General features: G+C 39.0%; 1 protein-coding gene across 3 annotated transcripts; it reads left to right on the top strand.

The window, feature by feature from the left end:
- The first annotated feature begins 14740 nt into the window (after positions 1-14740).
- Clec7a (C-type lectin domain containing 7A) lies at positions 14741-25517 on the top strand. Of its 3 annotated transcripts, XM_052175009.1 has the most exons (6): positions 14837-14976; positions 16537-16635; positions 17751-17885; positions 19124-19275; positions 21303-21421; positions 23835-25517. In XM_052175009.1, exons 1-6 carry the CDS (start codon positions 14874-14876, stop codon positions 23959-23961), a joined length of 735 nt encoding a protein of 244 aa, XP_052030969.1. In that variant the 5' UTR covers positions 14837-14873; the 3' UTR covers positions 23962-25517. The 3 variants fall into 3 exon arrangements, with proteins under 3 accessions (XP_052030967.1, XP_052030968.1, XP_052030969.1); XM_052175007.1 differs by lacking the exon at positions 17751-17885 and having other exon boundaries at positions 14741-14976; XM_052175008.1 differs by lacking the exons at positions 17751-17885; positions 21303-21421 and having other exon boundaries at positions 14741-14976.
- Positions 25518-25822: the final 305 nt, after the last annotated feature.

Genomic DNA, 25822 nt, shown 5'->3' with positions numbered 1-25822 from the left:
AATTTACTATTCTCACCCACCCCCTTGAGACTACTTTTATTGGGGAGATGACAAACAAACAAGCAAACCCAAAAATCAAAACAAACAAATGACAACAAAAACACAGTGCTAGAAATAAAAACTCACTTTGGATTTGAGCCCATCCAAACCCTGGTCACAACCCTCTAGGGAGATGCCAAGGAAGGGAAGCAGAGTGAGTTTAAGCCAAGAGGAAGAGTGGTAACAGTGTCCATTGGGTCTCTAGGTACCTCCATTTTTCCACTCACTATGAAACTGCCGGACCAAAACTCCCTGTCACCTCCTTCCTTTCTATCTTACAGTCTCCTTTCCTCCTTCCCTTTATCTCCCTTTCCTTTCTCTTTCTTTCCTTACCTCGACTTTGCTTTGTATTGTTGATTTGCTACTGGCCCTGCACAGATCTCTCAGACTTTGCCTCTGAATTCTTAGTATCTTTGTCTTTCCAGATCGCTCAGCTTAGGAAATTCTCCAGGGTCCTCTTACCTCTCCTGCCCTCCAGATGGCTTGGCCGCATTCTGAACTTGCTAAGCTTAGACAAGCACAGAGCTTATTTTCTTTCCTTTCTGTCTTTTTTATTGTCTGTTCCCAGCTTGTAATGCACTGTCTTGAAAATAATTGCTTTGTGCCTCACGACTCCTTTCACTTTTGGATGGAAGGCATACACAATCCCCACTGCTCCATCCTGGCTTTAGGCAAAAGTCCAAAGTAAATTTTTTAAAGCTGGGACATTAACACTGAACAAAGATGTATCCGACTGAAAACATAAACTGCAAAAAATAAAAAAAGAATAAACTGGAGTCTAAGACTGAAGGCTGAATTTCTTAGCTGTCTGCTACAGTTGCTATTTCAACACTGATGACAGAGCTATCTTTTGGACCCATGCTGACAGCATATGAATCCTCACTCCTCTGGCCTGCAGCTTTCAGAGGGCCTGCTGCATAATTGCCTGAGTCTCTGTTCTGAAGCAGATCCCCTGGTCTGGCCTCTCTGGTTGCATCTGTTAGTTCACACCGAATACTGATCCCAACACTTGGCTGTGCTCCAGCTCTTGGTATTATTTAAATCAGGTCTTAACTAGATACAGCTCTTTATGCCCTGTGTGCTGAGACTATTTTTTTTTTTTTTACATCTTTAAAGTGGAACTAAAAATACATATACAGTGAAGTGTAAATGGCTTGTAAATATTTAAACATTTATCTCAGTGTGGGGAAGTGTTTTTTGTTGTTTTTGTTGTTGTTTTATGTTTTGTTTTGGTGTTGTTTGTTTGTTTTTTTTTCCCCAGAGAAAGTTTGCTGACTGCGGGTATAAATTTGCTGTTGTCATATGCATTCCCTGAATGTGAAATGAGCATGCTGGTTTAATACAAGGGCTTTGAAGTTGGAATATCTCGAGTTCAAATTCAGCTGCTGGCTTTCTGAGTTATCAAGGGCAAGCTGCTGACCACCAATTGTGGTTCTTTCATTTCTTCAGATGAAACACAAGAACAACTTCACTTGCTGCCTCATAGCTATCTGAGAAACCTATCATGTTTTGGAGTACTTTTAGTGCTTAGAATTTGATAAGTTGGGGGGGGATCTCAATTCTTTATAGTATTTATTTAATTATTTATTTATTGTCCTACAGAGATGTTCTTGTTTTCTTAACAGGTTCTAAAACGTCTATGCATAGGAAATGAATAATCTAAAGATACCAGTTGGGCTCAATTCTATGTATGTCATTTAGGAGTCTCGTGTTAAAACACTGTGCTCTGGAATGTACTATTTTGCACATAAAAATGAGTGGCATCTCTTTTCCATCATAGAAGCTTATGGTGGGATATTGTAGGGCCCTGCAAGACATATGGCTCAATAGAGGAACAGACAATATACAACTGCACACATTTTCAAAGACTGGGTTTCCTCAGAGAACTTAATCCAGTGTGGCTCTGGATGGTAACATGAACCAATCAGACACTTTCCTGAATCTACTGCTAATTTATTTTCATAACTTATGAAGTAAATTGAATAAATTAAAAATATTTCATCTTAAAGCTATCCTTGAGCAGTCAAGACAGAACAATTGCTTTGAATTTCAGGACAGCCTAGGCAACCTAGTGAATTCTAGGCCTACCTGAACTATAGAATCAGACTCTGTCTCAACAAAGATAAAAGAAAATAATGCATCTAATATTTATATCTTAATATCAAAGCTACTCCAAATTGTTTCAAATTTATATTTATTTTGTGTATGTTTTTACTTATGTGTGGGCACATGTGGTGTGGCCTGCATAGTGGTCTGAAGACAATTTATTGGAGTGAGTACTCTTCTTCCACTGTGGGATCAAACTCAGATCATCAGACTAGGCACCCGAGCCATGTAGCCCCTCCTCAAAGGCACTATGTTTGTACCTGAACCTACTTTGTAAATCATCCCAAACTCTACCCCTCCACATCAGCTTCCTCCATGATGGACAAAGCATTAATCTGTAGATGATGTTGTCAATCAGAAAGCTGACAGAGTCCCAGTTTCCTGCGAGAAAATAGGAATAAGGATTTGACTAGAAAGGAATGATGCGGTTGTGTTATCAATTGAGTTGTGTGCGAACTTGGAGCAATCGGGGCTTTTACAGTTATTAAACTGGCCTTTGGTTACAACATATTGAAACTTAATGGTCTGTGTTATGGTTCAGCCAACAGCCACATGTCTCAGCTCTTCCTTAGTTGCCTGACTTCATTAAGAGCACAGCCGGCAGTTCATTTATAATTTAACTTTTACAGAATAAGCAAATCAATTGCACTATGAATAATTTAAGCCCAATAAAACATCCCATAGCACTGGCAACAGAAATCTGCCTCAATAATATTCATAAATGTCAAATCATCTGTTTATGCTAAGCCATTTGTAAAAGCTAAGATCGCTTGTAAAGCACTATGTCACTTGGTATCAATTTCAAAGTTAAGTAATTTTTTTATGAGCGCATGCCCACCTAATAAATAATGTTTTAGAAATGATGCAGAATTCCTAACTTGTGATTTGAAATCCTATCTACAGCAGAATATGGCAAGGCATACCTGCAATGTCTAATTTAAGGAGGATGAAGCACCAGAATGCTGTGCATTCAAGGTCAACCGGACTGCATGTTTTTAGGCCAGTGTGAGTGTCCTGGCTAGTTTTAACTCTCAACTTGACAGAACCTAAAACTATTTGGGGAGAAGATCTTTACTGAGGAATTGCTAGATCAGATTGGCCTGACAAAGGCTCTTGGTAATTGAGGTAGGAGGCCCCAGTCCACAGTGGGCAGACCAACCCTAGGCAGGGGTTCCTGACTGCACAAGCAAGTTTGCAAGTAAGCAAGCTAGCAGAAAGATGCATTTGTTTCTCTCTGCCTTGATTATGACTATGATGTCAGCCTTTGACTATGGCTAGCTGCCCTAGTTCCCACCTTAGCTCCTACTCAGTGGTGGCCAGTAGCATGAAACTACAAACCCAGTAAACCCTTTCCTCCCCTAAATTACCCTAACAGCAACAAAACAAAACTAGAATATTGGGCTACTGCATAAGACCCTGTCTCAACCACAACAATGGACATAGCATTTGGCATGCAGAGGGAGGTGGAAATCTGTGAGTTTGAGTCTTGTCTTTGTCTACACAGTGACTTCTAGGCTAGCCAAGGCTACATAGTGAGAACATGTTTTCAGAAAACAAATTAAAACTAAAACCAACCAACCAACCAAAAACATAGTTCAGTAACTTAGATAACAAAGTAATTAGTTGCATCAAGTATTTTTGCTTTTCCATTATTTTAACTAGCCTTGACAAAGAGATATGGATTATAGTTCTTTCATTTTTTAGTTCATTTATGCATTCATTCACGCAGTGATTGCTTAATGAGAATTCATTCTAAAGAGAGCATTTTGGTTTTGTTTTGTTTTTTTTTTTCAGCAGAAACAGCGTAGACAGCAGAGAAGATACACAGAGGCCACTCCCATGATGCTCAGAGTCTGCATTTAGAAAGAAAAAGAATTTAAAACAAGCTCATGTATGTAATGTATTAATTTAACACAGGGAAGTCGTTACTTTAGATACTTGGAATTGTAAATAAACAAGACTATAGACAAGTTTCTTTCATTGTGAAAAGTTGAAAATTGGTAGTTGACTTTAAACGTTAGAAACAAAATGGGCATATATGGCTATGACTAAACCACACAAACCCATAGGGATTGGAAATAACCAACTTCTAAAAGCCAAGGCTGTGAAAGACAGAACAGCAATCTTTAGTAGCATTTCCACTCTATAACAAAACCAAATAAAAATCCAACAAAGAAAGAGAACTTCAGACAAATTTCCCTAATGAATATCGATTCAAAAATGCTCAATAACGCCGTGCGGTGGTGGCTCACGCCTGTAATCCCAGCACACTGGGAGGCAGAGGCAGGCGGATTTCTGAGTTCGAGGCCAGCCTGGTCTACAGAGTGAGTTCCAGGACAGCCAGAGCTATACAGAGAAACCCTGTCTCAAAAAAACCAAATCCAAAAAACCAAAAAAAAAAAATGCTCAATAAAATTCTTGCCAACCGAATCCAAGAACACATCAAAACGATCATTCACCATGATCTAGTAGGCGTCATCCCAGGGATACAGGCATGGTTCAGTATTCAGAAACATATCAATGTAATCCACTACATAAGCAAACTCAAAGAAAAAACCACATGATTGTTTCATTAGACGCTGAAAAAGCATTTGACAAAATTCAGCATCCTTTCATGCTAAAAGTCAGGTCCTGCGTGCTTCAATTCTGCAAGTTGATTCCCATGCTGATAGGATTTATGGTCTAATTTGCCTTGAAATACCTAAGACAAGACTGTAGATGGCGCTATCACGTTGACTATTTGTTGTGTGGTTTTGCTAAACATTGAGTTATTCCCAGGAGCCTGGCTTAGATCACACACCATAGGAGAGTTGTTGTCATGCATCAGTTTTCCCTCCCTTTTCGAGGTACAAGGATCTCAATAGGCATTTTCACAGGAAGAAGCCAACTCAGAAATCGAAACACATTTAAAGTCAGTCACCCCGCAGCAGGCACACAAAGGACACCACCACCTGCCTGAACTTAGAAGCTGCACAGGTAGGTGATTTGTTTACACTGTGATCTGATGCCTGTTCCTCTCTGTAAGAACACCAGGTGAACTGTTGCCAATGTGTTACGCTCAGTTACTTTGTTCTAAATAAAACAGTGTATAAAATCCCCACATACAGAACAAAAGTCACCCAAGGTGCTGTTGTTGGCAACTGGGGCAGTCTTGAGATCTTCCTCAGGGAATGCAACACAATATCCTGTTTACACTCCTTCTGTTAAGCATGATTCTGAAATCGAAAGCACAAGAATCAAAAGTCAATACATCTGACTGGTCAACAGGCAGCTATCAATGTATTAAAAGTGAATGCATTGGACAAAGGAAGAGCCATGAGGAGAGGAATGAAGGACAGAGCACAGGTCACCCAAGGCACACAAATAAATACCCAAGAAGAGCATACCCACACAGATACCCAAACATACCTGATAAATGTACCAGTTATGACTTTCAATTAAATGTAAGACAGAACTTTTAATTAAATGTATTACACGTTTTTAATTTTTTAAATTAAATATATTCCCACTTTTAAAAAACAACAAAAACTGGGCTGGAGAGATGGCTCAGTGGTTAAGAGCACTGACTGCTCTTCTGAAGGTCCTGAGTTCAATTCCCAGCAACCACATGGTGGCTCACAACCATCAGTAATGAGATCTGGCGCTTTCTTCTGGTGTCTGAAGACAGATACTTACAGATAATAGTAAATAAATCTTTGGGCCAGAACGAGCGGGACCAGAGCAAGTAGGGACTGGAATGAGCAGAGGTCCTGAGTTCTATTCCCAGTAGCACATGATGGCTTACAACCATTTGTACGGCAACAGTGTACTCATATACATAAAGCAAATAAATAAATCTTTAAAAAAACAGCAAAAACAAAAATGAATGAATGAATGAATAAAATGGTGCTCCCTACTTGAAAATAGCAGTCAGCATTCTTTCTTCAATTCCTCCTACCTTCCCAGGGCAATTTAAAGGTAATCCTATTGTAATGAGAGACTAGGAGGTGGACTTGCTGATAGTTCTGTGTGTTGGCTTCCATGAGAAGTGTGGTTGTTTCCCCGTCTGGACCCAGGCTCTGTGCTGGACATTAAACTCAGGGTACCAGGAAAGAGAATAGTCTTCCTCTTCAGGGTTATAGACTGAATCACACAATGGCATTGACTAGCACTGAAGATTATATATGTTATTGCTTTTGAAGCATTATTATTTATTTTATATTAGAAATGGATATATGATTTCTTTAGGACAGTGTCTCATGTAACTCAGGCTGGTCTTGAAATTGCAATCAATCTTACTTCAGCATCTCTCCTACTGAGGTTACAGCATGCCCAGGTTCCTAACCAGAGATAAGAAGGAAAGAGAACAAGTGAGAATAAAGTATAATGGCAGATATGGAGAATAATGTCCCTAGCAAGGCCATTGGTTTGTGGGCTAGCCTAAAAACAAGAAAAAGGAGAATTATCAACTGAAGAATAATAATTGTTAATTTTAAAGTTTCTTTTCTTATTTATAGACACATAAATGTACACATATGTTTATACATTGAATCAATGTGAATTCATTGAAAATCCATGTTGAGTAAAAAGATTAATTTCTTAGGAAATATCAGTTTGATGAATATATATGATTCTTAACTCTTAGAAGCAGTTTTTTTATCTTTTTTATTGATATATTTTTTTATTTACATTTCAAATGATTTCCCCTTTTCTCGGTACCCACTCCCCACAAGTCCCATAAGCCCTCTTCCCTCCCCCTGATCCTCCATCTACCCCTTCCCGCTTTTCTGTTCTGGAATTCCCCTATACTCTTGCACTGAGTCTTTCCAGAACCAGGGGCCACTCCTCCATTCTTTTTGGACATCATTTAATATGTAGATTATGTCTTGGGTATTCAAAGTTTTTAGGCTAATATCCACTAATCAGTGAGTGCATACCATGATTGATCTTTTGAGACTGGGTTACCTCATTTAGTATGATGTTCACCAGCTCCATCCATTTGTCTAAGAATTTCATGAATTCATTTTTTCTAATGGCTGAATAGTACTCCATGGTGTAAATATACCACATTTTTTTGTATCCATTCCTCCGTTGAAGGACACCTGGGTTCTTTCCAGCTTCTGGCTACTACAAATAGGGCTGCTATGAACATAGTGGAACATGTGTCCTTATTGCATGCTGAAGAATCCTCTGGATATAGGCCCAGGAGTGGTATAACCGGGTCCTCAGGAAGAGTCATTCCCAGTTTTCTGAGGAACCGCCAGATTGATTTCCAAAGTAGTTGCACCATCTTGCAATCCCACAAGCAGTGGAGGAGTGTTCCTCTTTCTCCACATCCTCGCCAACACCTGCTGTCTCCTGAGTTTTTGACCTTAGCCATTCTGACTGGTGTGAGGTGAAATCTCAGGGTTGTTTTGATTTGCATTTCCCTAATGATTAATGATATTGAACATTTCTTAAGGTGTTTCTCAGCTCTCCGAAGTTCTTCATGTGAAAATTCTTTGTTTAGCTCCGTACCCCATTTTTAATGGGGTTGTTTGGTTCTCTGGGTTCTACCTTCTTGAGTTCTTTGTATATATTAGATATTAGCCCTCTGTCAGATTTAGGGTTGGTGAAGATCCTTTCCCAATCTGTTGGTTGACATTTTGTCCTTTTGACAGTGTCCTTTGCCTTACAGAAACTTTGTAGTTTTATGAGGTCCCATTTGTCAATTCTTGATCTTAGAGCATAAGCTATTGGTGTTTTTTTCAGGAACTTTTCCCCTGTGCCCATGTCCTCCAGGGTCTTCCCCAGTTTCTTTCCTATTAGTTTCAGTGTGTCAGGTTTTATGTGGAGGTCCTTGATCCATTTGGAGTTGAGCTGAGTACAAGGAGATAAGAATGGATCAATTCGCATTCTTCTGCATGCTGACCTCCAATTGAACCAGCACGATTTGTTGAAAAGACTATCCTTTTTCCACCTGATGCTTTCAGCTCCTTTGTGGAAGATCAAGTGACCATTGGTGTGTGGGTTCATTTCTGGGTCTTCAATCCAACTCCATTGATCTGCTTGCCTGACATTGTACCAATACCATGCAGTTTTTATCACTATTGCTCTGTAGTAAAGTTTAAAGTCTGAATCCTCCTGAAGTTCTTTTACTGTTGAGAATAGTTTTAGCTATCCTGGGTTTTTTGTTATGCCAGATGAGTTTGAGAATTGCTCTTTCTAGCTCTATGAAGAACGGGGTTGGGATTTTTATGGGGATAGCATTGAATCTGTAGATTCCCTTTGGCAAGATGGCCATTTTAAACTATATTAATCCTGCCAATCCACGAGCATGGACGATTTTTCCATTTTCTGAGATCTTCTTCGATTTCCTTCTTCAGAGATCTGAAGATCTATATTTCTTGTCATATAGGTCTTTCACTTGTTTGGTTAGAGTCACCCCAAGATACTTTATGCTGTTTGTAGCTATTGTGAAAGGGCATCATTTCCCTAATTTCTTTCTCAGTCTGCTTATCCTTTGAATATATAAAGGCTACTGATTTGCTTGCATTGATTTTTGTAGCGAGCCACTTTGCTGAAGTTGTTTATCAGCTGTAGGAGTTCTCTAGTAGAGTTTTTAGGGTCACTTAAGTATATTATCATATCATCTGCAAATAGTGATAGTTTGACTTCTTCCTTTCCAATTTGTATCCCTTTGACCTTCTTATGTTGTCTAATTGCTCTAGCTAGGACTTCAAGAAATATATTGAAAAGATATGGAGAGAGGGGGGCAGCCTTGTCTAGTCCCTGATTTTAGTGGGATTGCTTCAAGTTTCTCTCCATTTAGTTTGATGTTGGCTACCGGTTTCCTGTATATTGCTTTTACTATGTTTAGATAGGGGCCTTGAATTCCTGTCCTTTCCAAGACTTTAGCATGAAAGGATGCTGAATTTTGTCAAATGCTTTTTCAGCATCTAATGAAATGATCATGTGGTTTTTTTCTCTGAGTTTGTTTATGTAGTGGATGCCATTTAGGGATTTCCTTATATTGAACCATCCCTGCATCCCTGGGATGAAGCCTACTTGATCATGGTGGATGATCGTTTTGATATGTTCTTGGATACGGTGGGCAAGAATTTTATTAAATATTTTTGCATTGATATTCATAAGGGAAATTGGCCTGAAATTCTCTTTCTTAGTGGGATCTTTGTGTGGTTTTGGTATCAGCTTAATAGTGGCTTTGAAGAAGGAGTTGGGTAGTGTTCCTTCTATTTCTATTTGGTGGAAAAGTTTGAAGAGTATTGGTATTAAGTCTTCTTTGCAGGTCTGATAGAATTCTTCACTGAAACCATCTGGTCCTGTGCTTTTTTTGGTTGGAAGCCTATCTATGACCCCTTCTATTTCTTTAGGGGTTATGGGTCTGTTTAGATGGTCTATTTGATCCTGGTTTAATTTTGGTAATTTGTATCTGTCTAAGAAAATGTCCATTTCCTCCAGATTCTCCAGTTGTGTTGAGTACAGGTTTTTGTAGTAGGATCTGATGATTTTTTGAATTTCCTCGGTTTCTGTTGTAATATCTCCGTTTTCATTTCTAAGTTTGTTAATTTGGATACTTTCTCTGTGCCCTTTGGTTAGTCTGGCTAAGGGTTTATCTATCTTGTTGATTTTTTTCAAAGAACCACCTTTTGGTTTTGTTGATTCTTTGTATGGTTCTCTTGGTTTCTACTTGATTGATTTCAGCCCTGAGTTTGATGATTTCCTGTCTTCTCCTCTTGGGTGAATTAGCTTCTTTTTGTTCCAGGGCTTTCAGTTGTTCCGTTAATCTTCTAGTGTATGCTCTCTCAAATTTCTTTTTGGAGGCACTCAAAGCTATGAGTTTTCCTCTTAGCACTGCTTTCATTGTGTCCCATAGATTTGTGCATGTTGTGCCTTCATTTTCATTAAATGCTAAGAAATCTTTGATTTCTTTCTTTATTTCTTCCTTGACCAAGGTATCATTGAGTAGAGTATTGTTCAGTTTCCATGTGTATGTGGGCTTTCTGTTTTTTACTGTTACTAAAGACCACTTTACTTTTTACTGTTACTAAAGACCACTCCATAGTGATCTGATAGGAGGCACGGGATTATTTCAATCTTCTTATATTTGTTGAGGTCTGTCTTGTGACCAACTATATGATCTATTTTGGAGAAGGTACCATGAGGTGCTGAGAAAAAGGTATATTCTTTTGCTTTGGGATGAAAAGTTCTATATATATATCTGTTAACTCCAATTGGTCCAAAGCTTCAATTAGTTTCACTGTCTCCCTGTTTAGTTTCTGTTTCCCTGATCGGTCCATTGGTGAGAGTGGAGTGTTGAAGTCACCCACAATTATTGTGTTAGGTGCAATGTGTGCTTTGAGCTTTAGTAAAGTTTCTTTTATGAATGAGGGTGCTCTTGTATTCAGGGCATAGATGTTCAGGATTGAGAGTTCTTCTTGTTGGATTTTTTCCTTTGATCAGCAAGAAGTGACCTTCCATGTCTCTTTTGATGACATTAGGTTGAAAGTCAATTTTATCTGATATTAGAATGGCAACTCCAGCTTGTTTCCTGGGACCATTTGCTTGTAGAATTGTCTTCCAGCCTTTTACTCTAAGGTAGTTTTTGTCTTTGACACTGAGGTGTGTTTCCTGTATGCAGAAAAATGTAGGGTCCTGTTTACCTAGCCAGTCTGTTAGTCTATGTCTTTTTATTGGGGAATTGAGTCCATTGATGTTAAGAGATATCAAGGAGTAGTGGTTATTGCTTCCTATCATTTTTGATTTTAATTTTATACGTGTGTGGTTATCTTCTTTGGGTTTGATGAAAGAAGCTTAATATCCTGCTTTTTCCAGGGTATAGTTTCCCTCGTTGTAATGGTGTTTCCCCCCCTATTATCCTTTGTAGGGCAGGGTTTGTGGAAAGATATTGGGTAAACTTGGTTTTGTCATGGAATATCTTGGTTTCTCCATCTACAGTAATTGACAGTTTCGCTGGGTATAGTAGTCTTGGCTGGCATTTGTGTTCTCTTCGAGTCTGCATGAGCTCTGCCCAGGATCTTTTAGCTTTCATGGTCTCTGGTCCGTGTCCTGCCCAGGGAGCTATAGAAGGAGAGAAGCCCCGGGGCCATATTTGCTGCCTGCCAGAACAGAAAAGGATCACTAGGTACTGTATCACCCTGAGCTTTAGATTTCTGGTTATACAAACCGCCAGGGGTCTGGCAGGAGGTATTTCTGTGCTGGTCCAGTCTGTTTGGAGTTCTGTAGGCTTCTTGTATATTCATGGGCATCTCTCTCTTTAGATTAGGGAAGTTTTCTTCCATAATTTTGCTGAAGATATTTGCTGGTCCTTTAAGTTGCGAATCTTCACTCTCATCAATGCCTATAATCCTTAGATTTGGCTTTCTCATTGTGTCCTGGATTTCCTGGAAGTTTTGTGTTATAAGCTTTTTGCATTTTGCATTTTCTTTAACTGTTAAGTCCATGGTTTCTATGGTATCTTCGGCATCTGAAATTCTTTCTTCTATCTCTGGTATTCTGTTGTTGATATTTGCGTCTGTGGTCTCTGATTTCTTCCTAAGGTTTTCTATCTCCAAAGTTGTCTCCCTTTGTGCTTTCTTAGTTGTTTCTACTTCTCTTTTTAGATCCTGGAAGTTTTTGCTCAGTTCCGTCATTTGCTTGTTTGTATTTTCCTCTAATTCTTTAAGAGATTTGTGTGTTTTCCTCTTTCATGACTTCTGCCTGTTGATCAAAGTTCTCCTCTATTTCTTTAAATGATTTTTGTGTTTCCTCCTTATTGGCTTTTGTATTCTCCTGAATTTCTTTCAATGATTTTTGTGTTTCCCTTGTAAGGGCTTCTAATTTTTGATCCATTTTCTCCTGAATTTCTTTAAGTATGTCCTTCATGTGTTCCTGTACCAGCATCATGACCAGTGATTTTAAATCCAAATCTTGTTTTTCTGGTGTGTTGGGGTATCCAGGACTTGCTATTGTTGGAGAATTGGGTTCAGATGCTGCCATAATGCCTTGGTTTCTGTTAGTAACATTCCTACATTTGCCTTTAGCCATCTAGTTCTCCCAGGTGTTAGATGGTCTTATTGTCACTGGCTGATGCTTCAACCTACTGTGGATCTTTAAGGTTATTTCTGCAACACTGGATGACTGGGTTTCCTCTGGCACAGATTACTGATATGCTGGCTTCCTCTTTTGTGCCTTTGGAGCCCTTCTCAGTCTTGCCTCAAGCAATGTTATACTTAGGTTGTCAAGGTCAATCAGGTGTTCTCTGTCTCCTCTATTATGGAGCGAAGATGGTGTGGTGGGGGTCACTCCCTCTGTTGATTCTCACATAGGACACAGGTCTCGCGATGGACTGGCTTGCAGATGAACCGCCTCTGTGCTCAGTTCCTGAGTGCAGGCAGACCCCTAGAGAATTGCACCCCCAGAGATCTAAAGCTCAGGGTGATCCAGTACCTAGTGACCCTTTTCTGTCCTGGCAGGCAGCAAATATGGCCGCAGGGCTTTTCTCCTTCAGCAGTTCTCTGGGCAGGACACAGGCCCCACTCCCGGTGGGCTGGCAGACAAACCGCCTATGTGCTCAGTTCCTGAGTGCAGGCAGACACCTGGCGGTTTGTACCACCAGAGGTCTGCAGTTTTTTATCTTTGTTGTCTCATACGTGTATATATTTATATGGTGAAATTTAGTTCTTTTCATGCCCCACGCTCTTCTGTGACCCACTATCCTCCCCCACAGGAGGCTATGGTGTCAACACCCCCTCAGACTTTCATGTCTCAGTCTTATGGGTGACCCCTAGAGTTTGATTATAGAGTAGCGAGGGGAACTTGCCAGGGACTGCTTGCTTGCACTCTCTTGTCTGGGTCTTCTTATGAAATGTGATGCTCTTTTCCTCTAGACACTGAAAGAGGATCTGTCCTTCCTTCTCCCTCTCATGTGAAGATCTCATGGTCTGTGCCAGGGTCGTCTTCCTCTTTGCGCTGTTGTCTCAGATGTCAGCATGCCTTATTTGGTGGTAGAATCCCTACATCTCACCATGCTGTTTTGCAAAGACTGCACTATTCAACTGAATGTCTAGTGTGTATTGAGAATAGACAGACATGGCTCTTCTACGACACAGCCGGGAACAGTCAGTAAGACTTGTGTGGCAGACTATGTTGGATGAAGGTTCTCACTCACTGCTGAGTGCTCTATCATCTCTGTCCATACTAGGCATTGAGAAGTACATACTCATTTCCATATAACAACCCATCCTTCCTTCACCAGTACACCTGGCAGCCCATCATGGCTTCCAAGTAATTGAGGGCTTAGATCCTAAGGACTGATGGGGTCTAAAAACCTGGGGTACTTATGCAAGTATGCTGGTAGGGCTACCAGATTCTTATGTCAGAGCTAAGTTTATTATCTCATGATCAGAAAGAATGCTGAGTTTTTGACATCCTGTCTCAAAACAAAACAAAACAAAACAAAACAAAAAACCACCTTGGCTGTAGGTGATAAGTAAATCTAATCTTACAGCAGATATGTTTGGAATTCACAATATAGTATCTTTTCTCTACTCTTGGCATAAGAAGTCCACCCTCAAGGGCAAACATTTGAGGGTGATCATTCTTGCTCTTCCTCGCAGTCTTTGGGAGTTGGAAGTGTGTGCATTGCTTCATGGTGTACCACTGCCTTGAACCATAAAGATGAGGAGTTTCTAAGTTTAAGAAGTGCCAATTGACAAGTCCCGATGAAGACTCAACTCTGGATATCGCTTTACTACCAAAGCTTCTTTTCATTAGCACACACCAGCCTTGAGAAAGCCTTCAAACTTTTGTTTTGTGGAGTCTGTCTTTAGTTCATACAGACCCTTCTTGCCCAATGCAATGGTATTCTGTCCTTATTTCTTTGATGTCCTTCTTGTTGACCTGTAGCAGTAATCAAATGATGATTGTTTCCAAACTTACTGATTTGATCACTTTTTGTTAACCTGTGAGTCGCAGAGGGGCACATATGCCTTTTTCTCTCATTTTAAAATAGTAGTGCTAATATGTGCTAAAGTGTAATTCTTGGAGGAGGAGACAGAATGAGAAAGCGTGTGTGCTGTGTATTACCCAAAGCAGAGTCATTACCAATAAAAGTTTACTCCTATATATTTCTACTCTATGATAAGCCTTAAAGAGAATCATTCGCTTTGTGTTGCAGGAGTAATGTACTTTGCATAATTATCTGTGGTTTCCTCCATTAGTTAATAAGTTTCTTTGTGGAGAACTTTCCTGCAAATGTTGCCAACTCATGGCAATTATAGAGTATTTAATACATATGTATGGAATGGACACAGGAAGGAATTTGTGCATTCAAGAAGAGTTTTAACAAACCAATGTTGAAGTCAAGATACCCAAACTGCTTAACAGTTTATGTAGGCCATATCAATTGATCATGCCAGTGTCAATGGGGAATGTAGCCAATGTCTTTTAAGACTGTAATCTATATATCAGTTATACAGTTGATCTAAAGCGACAGTCATATACCCCACGACATTTCAGTTTTCTTCAGAATTTACAGCCTCAGAAACAGGATCTAGAGGCAAAAAGGGAAATTACTCCAACATGCTTTTCATTTCCTGCTTTGGGCACTGGCTAGACTACTTAAGCTGTGCTCCATGAACTTCAGTGAAGGGCTGTTTCAGGGTTTGGCTTAGTGACCCTTATCCTGGCAGTTACTTTACTTGTAAAGAACATTCAAGTGCTCTGCCTACCAAGGGCCCTGTGAAGCAATGGAATATCACTCTCATGTGGAGAATCTGGATGAAGATGGATATACTCAATTAGACTTCAGCACTCGAGACATCTATAAATGGCCTGTGAGATCAGAGAAAGGTATCCATTTTCTTTCTGCTAACAGTATCTTCGTTACAGCACCTTCATTCTCATTAACTGAAATAACAGAATTAGAGTTCTGGAGAGACTCTTGATTTGTAGAACTTCCTAAGAAAATAGAATTTTATATATAGCTATATATATATGCATATATATACATATATATGATATATATTTGGCATATCTATATTTGGTATCTATATTTGGTGTATATAATATTATATAATATATGCATATAGTTTTAAAGGCTGCTGGAAGTCATCATATATCCTTTGAATGCTCACTAAGCCTGAGAAGTATGCAATGACTTCCACAAATTGCTTTTGGTTCATGGCAGCAAACAGGACCACTCCACTCTACAGTCATAGCCACTTCTTCAGTGGAAGGTGGCACTGGTAACATGAGTAAAAGAGAAAGAAGAAAGGATTTTAGTGGAGTTGTTTTTTGCTTGTCTTTTAGTAACTTGTGAGGGAGCCAGGAAAGAGATAAATGAACAACCTGCACAATCATATAACATAGGATGCTAAAGTCAAGGGGAATGAAACCAATGAGGATTGTGTGGCAAATAAAAATGAATGCATCTTTGATTAAGCCCAGAGAGAAGCCAGGAATCACAAGGTTTAAAATCCTAAATTTGATATACCTTTTTGGTAAGAGATTATTTTGGATTTTTATAAAATGAGATGTTAGTATATCAGTGATGGAAAATACATGCTGCATTAAAATGTCTCATCAGGAGATAGATATTAAAACAAAACCAAGACGAGAATAAAGGACATCAATGTCCTAACACAGAGTAAGTGTTTTAGTCTCTTTCAGGGTCACCTATTGGGCAGCTCTATGACTTGGCTTTCTGCTGTTGGTGTTATAAGCTTAAAACAAAATCAGTTCACTATTAACTTAAAGGAAGAGATGAGTCACAGATTCTGACATCAGTTTGTTTTCTTCTGCTTTTTGGTGTTTCCATTATGCAATCATTTTTCTCTTAAAACCACCAACACAATTCCTTTCTTGAGAAATTTACTTGGAAAATAGTATTAAAATTGATTGAGGGAAGGGTCAAGGCTTATATGCTTCTGCTGCATGAACTAAAGTGCTCACTCCCAGCAACAGTATTTGATGGTGCTATTGATTCAAGTTAAAAACTGGAAAATAAGAAGAAGGGCATGAAGAAAATAATTTGTTTAAATCATGCACCATCTAAGTGACAAGAAAAAGCTTTCCTTAGTAATTGGTGCTGTTTCTCCTGCAGAGAAGACTGTTTGCTCTAAGACCAAGTAGGACTTCAGGGAATGAATAATGTCCAGACCTATAGACTAGCCTGTGAGCCTACAATTGAGGAGTTACAGACGGCATGGCAATGACACCACAGCTGAAGCAATGGAGGAAGAGGCATCTTGAAGCTGCAAGACAATGGAGACTCACACTACAATACTAGATTCTCAAGTCACTAGAGCCTAGTGTCTGCTGATCCCTTTAAAACCATCCCCATTTCAGGGAGATGAGCTGTTTCAGAGCTCCATCATCTGCCCTCATTTTCTTTCTCATCTTTCTGTCTAGGAAACCAGGCTCCATCTTCTCCTTGGAGGCCCATTGCAGTGGCTTTAGGCATCCTGTGCTTGGTGGCAGTAGTGGTTGCTGCAGTGTTGGGTGCCCTAGGTGAGTATGAGTGAGAGAGCTTGATGCAGTCACAGACAGGGATTATGCAATTAATTTATGCCAGGCACACTCTCAAGGGCTTGGCATGCATAACTCCATTTAATCTTTACATTAATCCCATTGAGTTTGTGCTATTAATTTCTGTTTCGGTTATAGGAAAATTGAAAGATGGAAAGATTAGCTCTTCCATAGTTATAAGCTAGTTAGTGGTGGGTTATAAGAATGATGGATTATAGAAAATATGCTTAATAATATATATATTCTTGAGTATATTGCCCTACTATTCTACATAGATAGGTGATTTTTTTTTATAACACCATGTGGTTGCTGAGAATCAAACTCAGGCCCTCTGGAAGAGCAGACGGTGCTCTTAGCTGCTGAGCCATCTCTAAAATGATAGGTGATTTTTTAAAAAGTAGAATTTAAAGTAAAAGTTAGTAGAGGGAAACTTGCAGAGCCAAAAGAAGCACAGTCTTTCCTAGGAGAGAGTTGTAGTAAATGAGTTGTATATAATTTTTTGAAAGCCTCTTGATATATGGGAATTATCTTACACATGATCTTTAATAAAAAATATCTTCACTCTACAAAGCATTGCCTGAGGCATTGAAAAATTACTAAGCAGATGTTTTGTGAAGACTTAATAGATCTCTCCTGAATCCTGGGTCAATAAACTTGTATGATACCTTTAAAGAGTTTTCATCGCACATAATTAGTAAAATGCTTACTGAGTACAGAAACATTCTATGTATTGCATGCTGGGTAATTCTCAAAGAGCGAGCTAGCATTTTTAAATAATAGAAGAAAGCAAAAAAACATTATTTCATTAAATTATTAGCATTTAAAATTGTTTGCAATTGCAGTTAGATCTATGTCATTTTCTTTTTGCTACCTTCTTCATAGTCATTTCCATATACTTTATAGTCCATCTATGTGTGAGCCATCTGACACTGTCTTTTTATCATCAACGTACCATTTGCTTATCATTAATCATAAGTATCCCCTATGTGCTTCCATAAAATAAGAGTGCTGGCATTTCCATTTTCAAACACAGCAGAATGACTTTTTTTTTTTTTTTTTTTTTTTTCTGGCACTGTTGCTGTTCGTGATAAATGAAGTATTTTGGAGATTCAATTCAGGGAGAAATCCAGAGAAGAAAGACAGCTTCCCAGCAAGAAATAAAGAGAACCACAAGCCCACAGAATCATCTTTAGATGAGAAGGTGGCTCCCTCCAAAGCATCCCAAACTACAGGCAAGGGCAGAACTAAAGGAGCAGTGGGACCCTGGGTCCTAGAGGTTCATTTCCTAGTGCTGAGACCTGGGGTGGGGATGTGTGTACATCTACTAACAGCGCAGTCAAGGCAAGCAGGCCTAACAGAATTTCCTTAGCTTAGCATCCCCTGACAGACAGCTGGTAAAGTGGCATCACAAAGCCACAGCTCTTTCACTTACTAAAAGGAACAAGCAGTAACTGCTCTTATCTCTGGCTGTGTGCCGAGACCTACAGGATATGATATAATTTGATGCAAAGGAAGGGGCAGTGTTCAGTGCCCTTACAGAACTGATATTTTTACAGTGATGTTAGAATAAGATTGATGTAAGGGGAAAGGAATGTGGGCGGGTGTGGGGGGAAGAAGTGAGGAAGGGACACTGACTGAAGGTTGTAAAAGCTAATAAGAATATACAGAAGAAATGGACCTGACACGGAAATCACTGAGAACTCCAGTTAAATGCATTCAATCTCAGCATTTCATTTATTTCACAACATTTTTTCTATATCTAGCCTGCGTTTCTGATGGTATCATAATTGATTGGCATTGTTTTCCCTTCAGCATTCCATCTCTGGATTTACCTCCCCACTGTCTTCAGCTAACAAAATGCAAAAGAGCCTTTGAAATATAAGTAATTACATTTATGCCTCTTCATAGGATAAATTAAGTCAGGTAGGACTCCTGTTTATAGGAATTGATTTTGAGTGTATTTATTTTACAGAGAATCAATAAAGAAAGGGAATTTAGGCCTAAATTTGAAGTAACGGAAGAGATAGATACGTCTGATCGTCTATTTAGAACAGTATAATTACTCAAGTGATTTCAAATTTTAAATTTCTTATGTGTTTATGGTTTCATGGATGTCTGTGTACCATTTGCATGCCTGGTGCCCTCAGAGGTCAGAAGAGGATACCAATCCCCTGAAACTGAAGTAATAAATGTTTGTGAAGTGTCATATGGGTGCTGGGAGTCAAACCTAGGTTCTCTGGAAGAGCAGTGCTCTTAGAAACTGAACCACCTCTTTAGTCCCTTTACTTTAAATTTTTTAAATGAGCAAAGGGATTTTTAATATATTCTATGAAATTATCATCTAATTTGTGTCAAAAATTAAAGATGTGTTAAAGAAATATGTTAATGAAAATTTATTACGTATTTGTGAAAATGCACTAAGAGAATTATAGTTATACTGTGAACTCCACGATGTTAATTTTCTTTCCAGGAGTTTTTTCTGGGCCTTGCCTTCCTAATTGGATCTTGCATGGGAAGAGCTGTTATCTATTTAGTTTCTCAGAAAATTCCTGGTATGGAAGTAAGAGATATTGCTCCCAGCTAGGTGCTCATCTACTGAAGATAGACAACTCAAAAGAATTTGTAAGCACACCCTTCTATAATTACCTGGGGTCTATAGTTATCAGAGCAGGAGAGATTCCTGCATTAACAATGGTAATTTCATCATTCTACGTAACTGCAAAATTATGCAGTAGAGAACATAATGCAAGGTTTTATTTGTAGTTAATCGATTTGAAAAGGAATCACATTTTACTTTGAAATAAACAATTTGGGGGCTTGCAAAGTAAGCTTGGCACAAAGCTTCACCTGAATTTGGTTCCTAGAACCCATACAATAGAAGGGCGAAAAACCGACTCCCACACATCGCCCTCTGACCTCCACACGAGCACTGTGACATGCCATACAACACACATGCACAAAACAGATGAAAATGAAAGCAAATACTGTGATTGTTTGAATGTTGTGGGAACGGCTCTTAATGTTTGTATATTTGTACTTCAGTTGAAATATAGGAGGAAAACTGCCCACTTGTTATCTTAATATCAAGAAAGATATCAGTAATGACAATAAATATTTATGAATTGTTTGGTCTTTTTAAAATATTGAGGAAGGCAAAGAGGTAGTTTCATTTGATTTTGTTTTGTTTTGTTGTTGTTAAATTTTGATACATAGTTTCCATCTTAGCCCAGACAGATCTGGACAAGAAATTCCTAAGTGGCAAAGAGGATTAAAAAGTAACCCTTCTATATATTGTTGAAAAGAGAAACAACCGTTGCTAGAAGTTGAACATCATATTAACAAATAAGCTGAAAGATTAGAAGCACCCCTATTAACAAGGAATTGTATAGACTCAGGAGTACTTATATGTTGAAGGAAAGGTGGGTGAGAGTGACAGATAGCATCCCTCAAAACAATCCTAACCTGCATACTCCATTCTGTCTTCGCTACTCTGTTTTTATCCATCTGTAACTCCATACCCAATAGCTGCAGTTCTTGTGAAAGTTAATAAAAACAGGAATAGCTCTTACCTCTTGCTGTCTCTTACTCTCCTCTCTCTGCCCTCTTGGGCTCTCCTCCCCTCCCCCTCTCTCCACTTGGTCATGGCCAGCCTGTACTTCTTTACTATCTCCTTCTCTCTGCCTTTCTCTGCCTCCACTAACCCATTAACTCCCGTCCTCTGCTCTACATAAACTCTATTCTATACCCCCAAAAACCAAACCAAAACAAAAAAGAACAAAAAAAAATATCCAGGAATACAGACAAGGAAGAGGATCATATTAGAAATTCACCTGGCCTTTGATATCAACCTGTGACTGGCAAAGAATCATCCCATTTTTGTGACCAATTCAAGAGTCCTCACTGAAATCTGGATTATTTAAATCATGAAACATGCAGTGCAGGGCAGGAGATATAGATTTGTAGAAGAGAGCTTACCTGACACTTGCTAGGCTCTGGGTCTCATCCACATCATTGTGTTCCTTAGTAAAGCTATTTTGAGTCTATATTTGCTACTTGTACAAAAACTAATGGCCCAGTTCCCCAAGAAGCTGCTTGGGAGCTGGATACTGCTGGATGTTATGTAGTTTGTTGAGTGAGGTAGAATATTGATAATATAAGCCTATTTCCTCCCTTTAGTTTTTGTGAGTGCTTGTGTGTGTGTGTGTGTGTGTGTGTGTGTGTGTGTGTACTGAACCTAGAGAGGTAGGCTTACAACCACCCAATCCCAGGACATGCCTGTCTTCAACTCTTACCATACAGGAGTTAAAGGCTTATATGGATGCACTTGGCATTTTAACATGGATATTGGGAACTCAAATCCAGGTCCTCATGTGTTTGCAGCAAGCATTCTTACCACCGAGTCATCTCCCTAGCTCACATCTTTTAGTGTCATCATAAGTCTGTTCTTGATGGGAAAATTGAACATGACTCTAAATGACTCTGCAACACCTCTCTAGACATTCGGTGGTATCGAATGATTGACAGTCCTCTCTAGATTGTCACCTTACACGAACATCCTTCTGTAAAAGGATTCATTCAGTTCTGAATGCCTGTAGCACTGTTTCGGGTTCTCCTGATGTATGTATGATTGTAGTTTTGTTTTACCTCAGGAGTTCATTGAACGTCAAACGTCTTCCCACCGTGTTAATTCATTTTGGATAGGCCTGTCCCGCAATCAGAGTGAAGGCCCATGGTTCTGGGAGGATGGATCAGCATTCACCCCCAACTCGTAAGTTCCTGTAGAGACATGGAGAGGAGGAATCCTGTCATGCGGTTAAAAACCTGCTTCTCTGGTTACATATGAGAAAAAGGAGTCAGGTGGAGAGAGGGGGAGAAAGGGAGATAGGGCTGAAGAGAAAAGCTCTGAGGGAGGCTGTAGAGGATGCTCACCGGGTGCTGACTGAGGGATTCCTGTGGCATCTCGTCCTTCTGGTGAGTGAGGAGAGGTGCTGCTGTTCACTGTAGCCTTGGACCTCGAGGCCTTACCTCAGTCTGAGGCAATGATTAACCTGCTCAACGGACATGAGACTTTAGATAAATCTCTATTTCTTTTAAAGCCACATTCTTTATCCAAACCTGAGAATAGAAAGAGAATGCTAAAATAAAGGGCATAAAGGTGAAATCATTAACATAGTGTTTTGCACAGAGCAGATGAAAAACGACATCTTCTGTCATTATTTCAACTGTACCTTACATTTGTGAGGTTACAATTTCTTCCCCATTGTGTCCTGAAGTCTTTGAAATTTCTATTCATCTATTCATTAATATTTGTAAATATGATATTTTATCCACCTTTCAATGTATATGCATGCATGCATGCATGTGTGTATCCTTTCCCCATCAACCTTAATCTTTATAATTCAATTTAATTAAAACTTTTAACAATCTTTTAAATGTGCTAATGTTTCCTTTTCTCTTTTATCACTTCTTTGGCTAGTGATGATTCACACACACACACACACACACACACACACATACACACAAAACCTTCCATCTAATTTATCTGTGTCAAACTGAGTTCTTTCTCTAAATTCTATGTTGGGTGTTTAACTCATCATCTCCAATCTTTCTTTGGCTTTGGGGTCATTCAGTTCACATGCTTTCTGTCTTCCACTGTGAGTTGTTCTTTGATCCATAGCATAAAAATAAATTTCTCACTTTTCACACATACACATGCTTCTCACATTCCTATTTAGCCTTTAGACTTCGGGCTTAGCTTCTCTCTCATCAGAGTAGAATGTACTGCATGTGGTGGTAATTCCCTCTTCAAGCGCAGAGATTTGTATTGAAAAAATCTTCCCCGGCCCTCCTCTATTTCTTTACAAGTTCACTTGATATTTTAAAGCCATATGTAGATTTAGAATTCTTGCATCTCCCTATTTGATGTCACTTTCTTTCCTTCCTTTGTATTTTACTGATTTTTGTTTGTTTATTTCTCATAATTCTTCCAGTTTGCCTGTTTTGTTTTGTTTTTGATATTTGCTACTCATTTTCCTTACAGTATTCACAATACTATCTATTAACTCCTGCAGTCCACTCAGGACAGTTATTTTAAAGTCTGTACCTGGTAACTCTGTGTGCATTCGATGTTTCTCTTATGCATCATTCAAGTTGGTTTGTTTTCTTAAATACCTAATTGTGTTTGGCAGCTGCTTATCAACATTGCACTGTGAACTATTTAGGGTTTTTTGTATCAAGCTGTAGTTCATAGAGTAGCATCTCATTTGCTTCCTGAGGATTCTGGTGGCAATAAAAAGCTCACTCTTGCTAGTTAGTGGTGGTGCACGCCTTTAATGACAGCACTTGGGAGGCAGAGGCGGGTGAGTTTCTGAGTTCCAGGACAGCTAGAGCTATACAGAGAAACCCTGTCTTGAAAACAAAACAAAACAAAACAAAACAAAACAAAACAAAACAAAACAAAAAGCCTATTCCCCCACCCTCATCGAGTGTTACATCAGCAGCACTCAGCTACCTCTCTTCTACTAATTCAATCCAAATGCATTCATTAGCAATCCACAGGACATACTTTTTCCTCTTCTGAAGCATTTATTCACCTTGACTTGTTTTCCCATTGTAACTATGCAATTAGATAATTCTGTATAAATTCACAAAATGGGCTTAACATTTTAAAATGTTACTATTCCTGTGTTCCAGAGTGACAGTAACTTAATCTCTGCCCCCAAGACACTTGAATGACAGGGAAATTTTCAGAAATTACTGGTCAAAATTCTCCCTGGGGTCTGGGGCCAGGCAGTTTATTTTAGTCCTGTCATTTCAAGTACACGTTTTCTCAGTCTACCAACCACAGGTTCAAGAAGAGGCAGCCATTCAAGATAGAGTTCAGTAAGTGATGACTTTTGTACTCTGGTCCAAGGATATTCCTTGCCTGTGACTAATTGACATGGCTCTTGATTTTATGCAATTAGCATTTCTTAGGGGAAAAAGTCAGTTTTTCTTACATTAATTATAAAGACAAGTCTATTACCACTTGATTAATACAATCTAAATTAAAAATTTCCTTTTTAAATAATTTAGATGCCTCAAAAGTATTTTTACCAATGTTCTTAAATGTTCTAACTCCATGAAAGACCTCTCTGGGTCTCTGATTGTTTCAATTGCTTCACTGTACTTCCCTTTAACAGGTTTCAAGTCAGAAATACAGCTCCCCAAGGAAGCTTACTGCACAATTGTGTATGGATTCACGGGTCAGAGGTCTACAACCAAATCTGTAATATTTCCACATTCAGTATCTGTGAGAAGGAACTGTAAATGTATGTGAGGGTGTAAACATGGTGTATAGGTATGTGTGTGCATGCACACATACACATACATACACCAACACCAACACCAACAGCAACTCAACGACAACAACAGCAGCAGCAATAACAGCTCAGAACAGAACAGAGCAGAACAGAAAAGACTAATTTTGAAAATCAGAGAAAATATTGAAATGCTAAGAGACTTTAACCTCAGCTGAGAACTTGGATGAAGAAGCTGAGACTTCTGTACTTGTGAGCTTCATAAAGAAGGCAGTGCTATGTAGATGTGGACTGAAGGTAGCTCAGAAATACAGAGAGTACGTGAACCTAAGGTGCCCTGACTCAGATGTCACAGCCATAACAAAACTTCTACACCATCAGGAAACACTGTAGAGGAAGGCTGAAGACTATAAGAGTCAGAGGACCAGCTTCTAATGCTAGGGTCGTCTAGACAGGACAGGGAGAGTGTATTCAGGAAACAACAACAACACAATTCAGCAAACAAGACCTGCATAATGACAGCCTCAGTTGGTATGCCAACATGGACGTAGAATTTTCACAAAGTCCTATGCCCCACATGAAGAACTACAGGAAATTAATGATTCTCAAAGAGGGGGAAAGAGCTTTCTCTAGGAATAAGCCTCCTGATGTGCTACTGAACCCCAAGCAGTCAGCACTGAACACATGTACAGACCAGCATCATTAAATGAACTAGTAAGACACATACATATATGTTAATCAAAAATTTTCATGGGAGTAGACACTGTGTTTGTGTGATTTGCTCAGTGTCTGGCAGTACATCACACCCAGGGAGAAGGCAAAATGCACTTCTAAATTGAGAAGTGAAGAAATGAGGGAAGAAAATCTTCACTACAAATATAGCTCTTATTTTCATCCACATGGTCACTATTAAAATGATCACCACCCAAAAGTAGTGACCCAAGCTTCTTCCCCAGCTAGATAACCCAGAGAGTCTGCCTATCTTTTCTGATAGCAAATCTGGTATGACAAAGGTGGTGCCCTTATAGGAAGCATTGTCCTTAAATATTATATTTGGAAAGATAAATCTGATAGTGAATATTTAAAATGCACTCAGTCAGGATTAGTGTTTTGGAGCATAAAACATATTTCATCATGTTATGATACACTCTCTTGCAGTTAACCAACTCTTAAGTCATTTCTTTACAAACATATGACTGGAATATGACTCTGTTTCCTAGTGTGATCTGTTTTGTTAACTTCTAAGACTGTCCATTAAAACCACCTGTATATCCAGTGCAGATTTCTAAATTGCTGGGATCTGTTCGTAGCTTCCTCAGACTGATCAATATGTAGGCAGAAATTGTGCTGAGTCCACTTGAACATGATTGGTTTTATGTCACTTTCATCCCAATTGAAAAACTGCTTATTAAAGTATCTTTGGCCTCTAAATAACCTGCCTATATGTAACAGTCACTAACCTAATTTGCCTTCTCCCCTAAAAGGTTGATACTCCCCTAAAAGGTGAGATACTTTGATACTAGGTAGGGAATATGTATACTAGATGGTTTTTCATTGAAGCATAAACTTGGGTTCTTAAAGATTTTGAAAGGTCTCTGAGGAAAACATACATTTTTGTGAGGTTTGTTCTCATCTTTTAATATTCAAATTTGAATGTTCAGCATCTGAAGAAACTCTAGAGGAGACAGTGACCAATATGAGAGAAGAATGATTAATTAGTTTAAGTAGTTAAAGCACAGGAACTCATGTGCATATTTGTGGATGAATGTGCTCACCTACCTGGGGCACATCTGGATACCAGAAGCCGACATCCAGTGTTGCCCACTATCACTTACCATCACCTTCTTCGTTCAAATCGGGTCTTCCACTGA

Source organism: Apodemus sylvaticus, chromosome 2 (assembly GCF_947179515.1).
Source record: "Apodemus sylvaticus chromosome 2, mApoSyl1.1, whole genome shotgun sequence".
In the NCBI taxonomy this organism is placed as follows: Eukaryota; Metazoa; Chordata; class Mammalia; order Rodentia; family Muridae; genus Apodemus; species Apodemus sylvaticus.
Note: the sequence above shows the minus strand (reverse complement) of the source record. Positions and strands in the feature narration are given on the sequence as shown.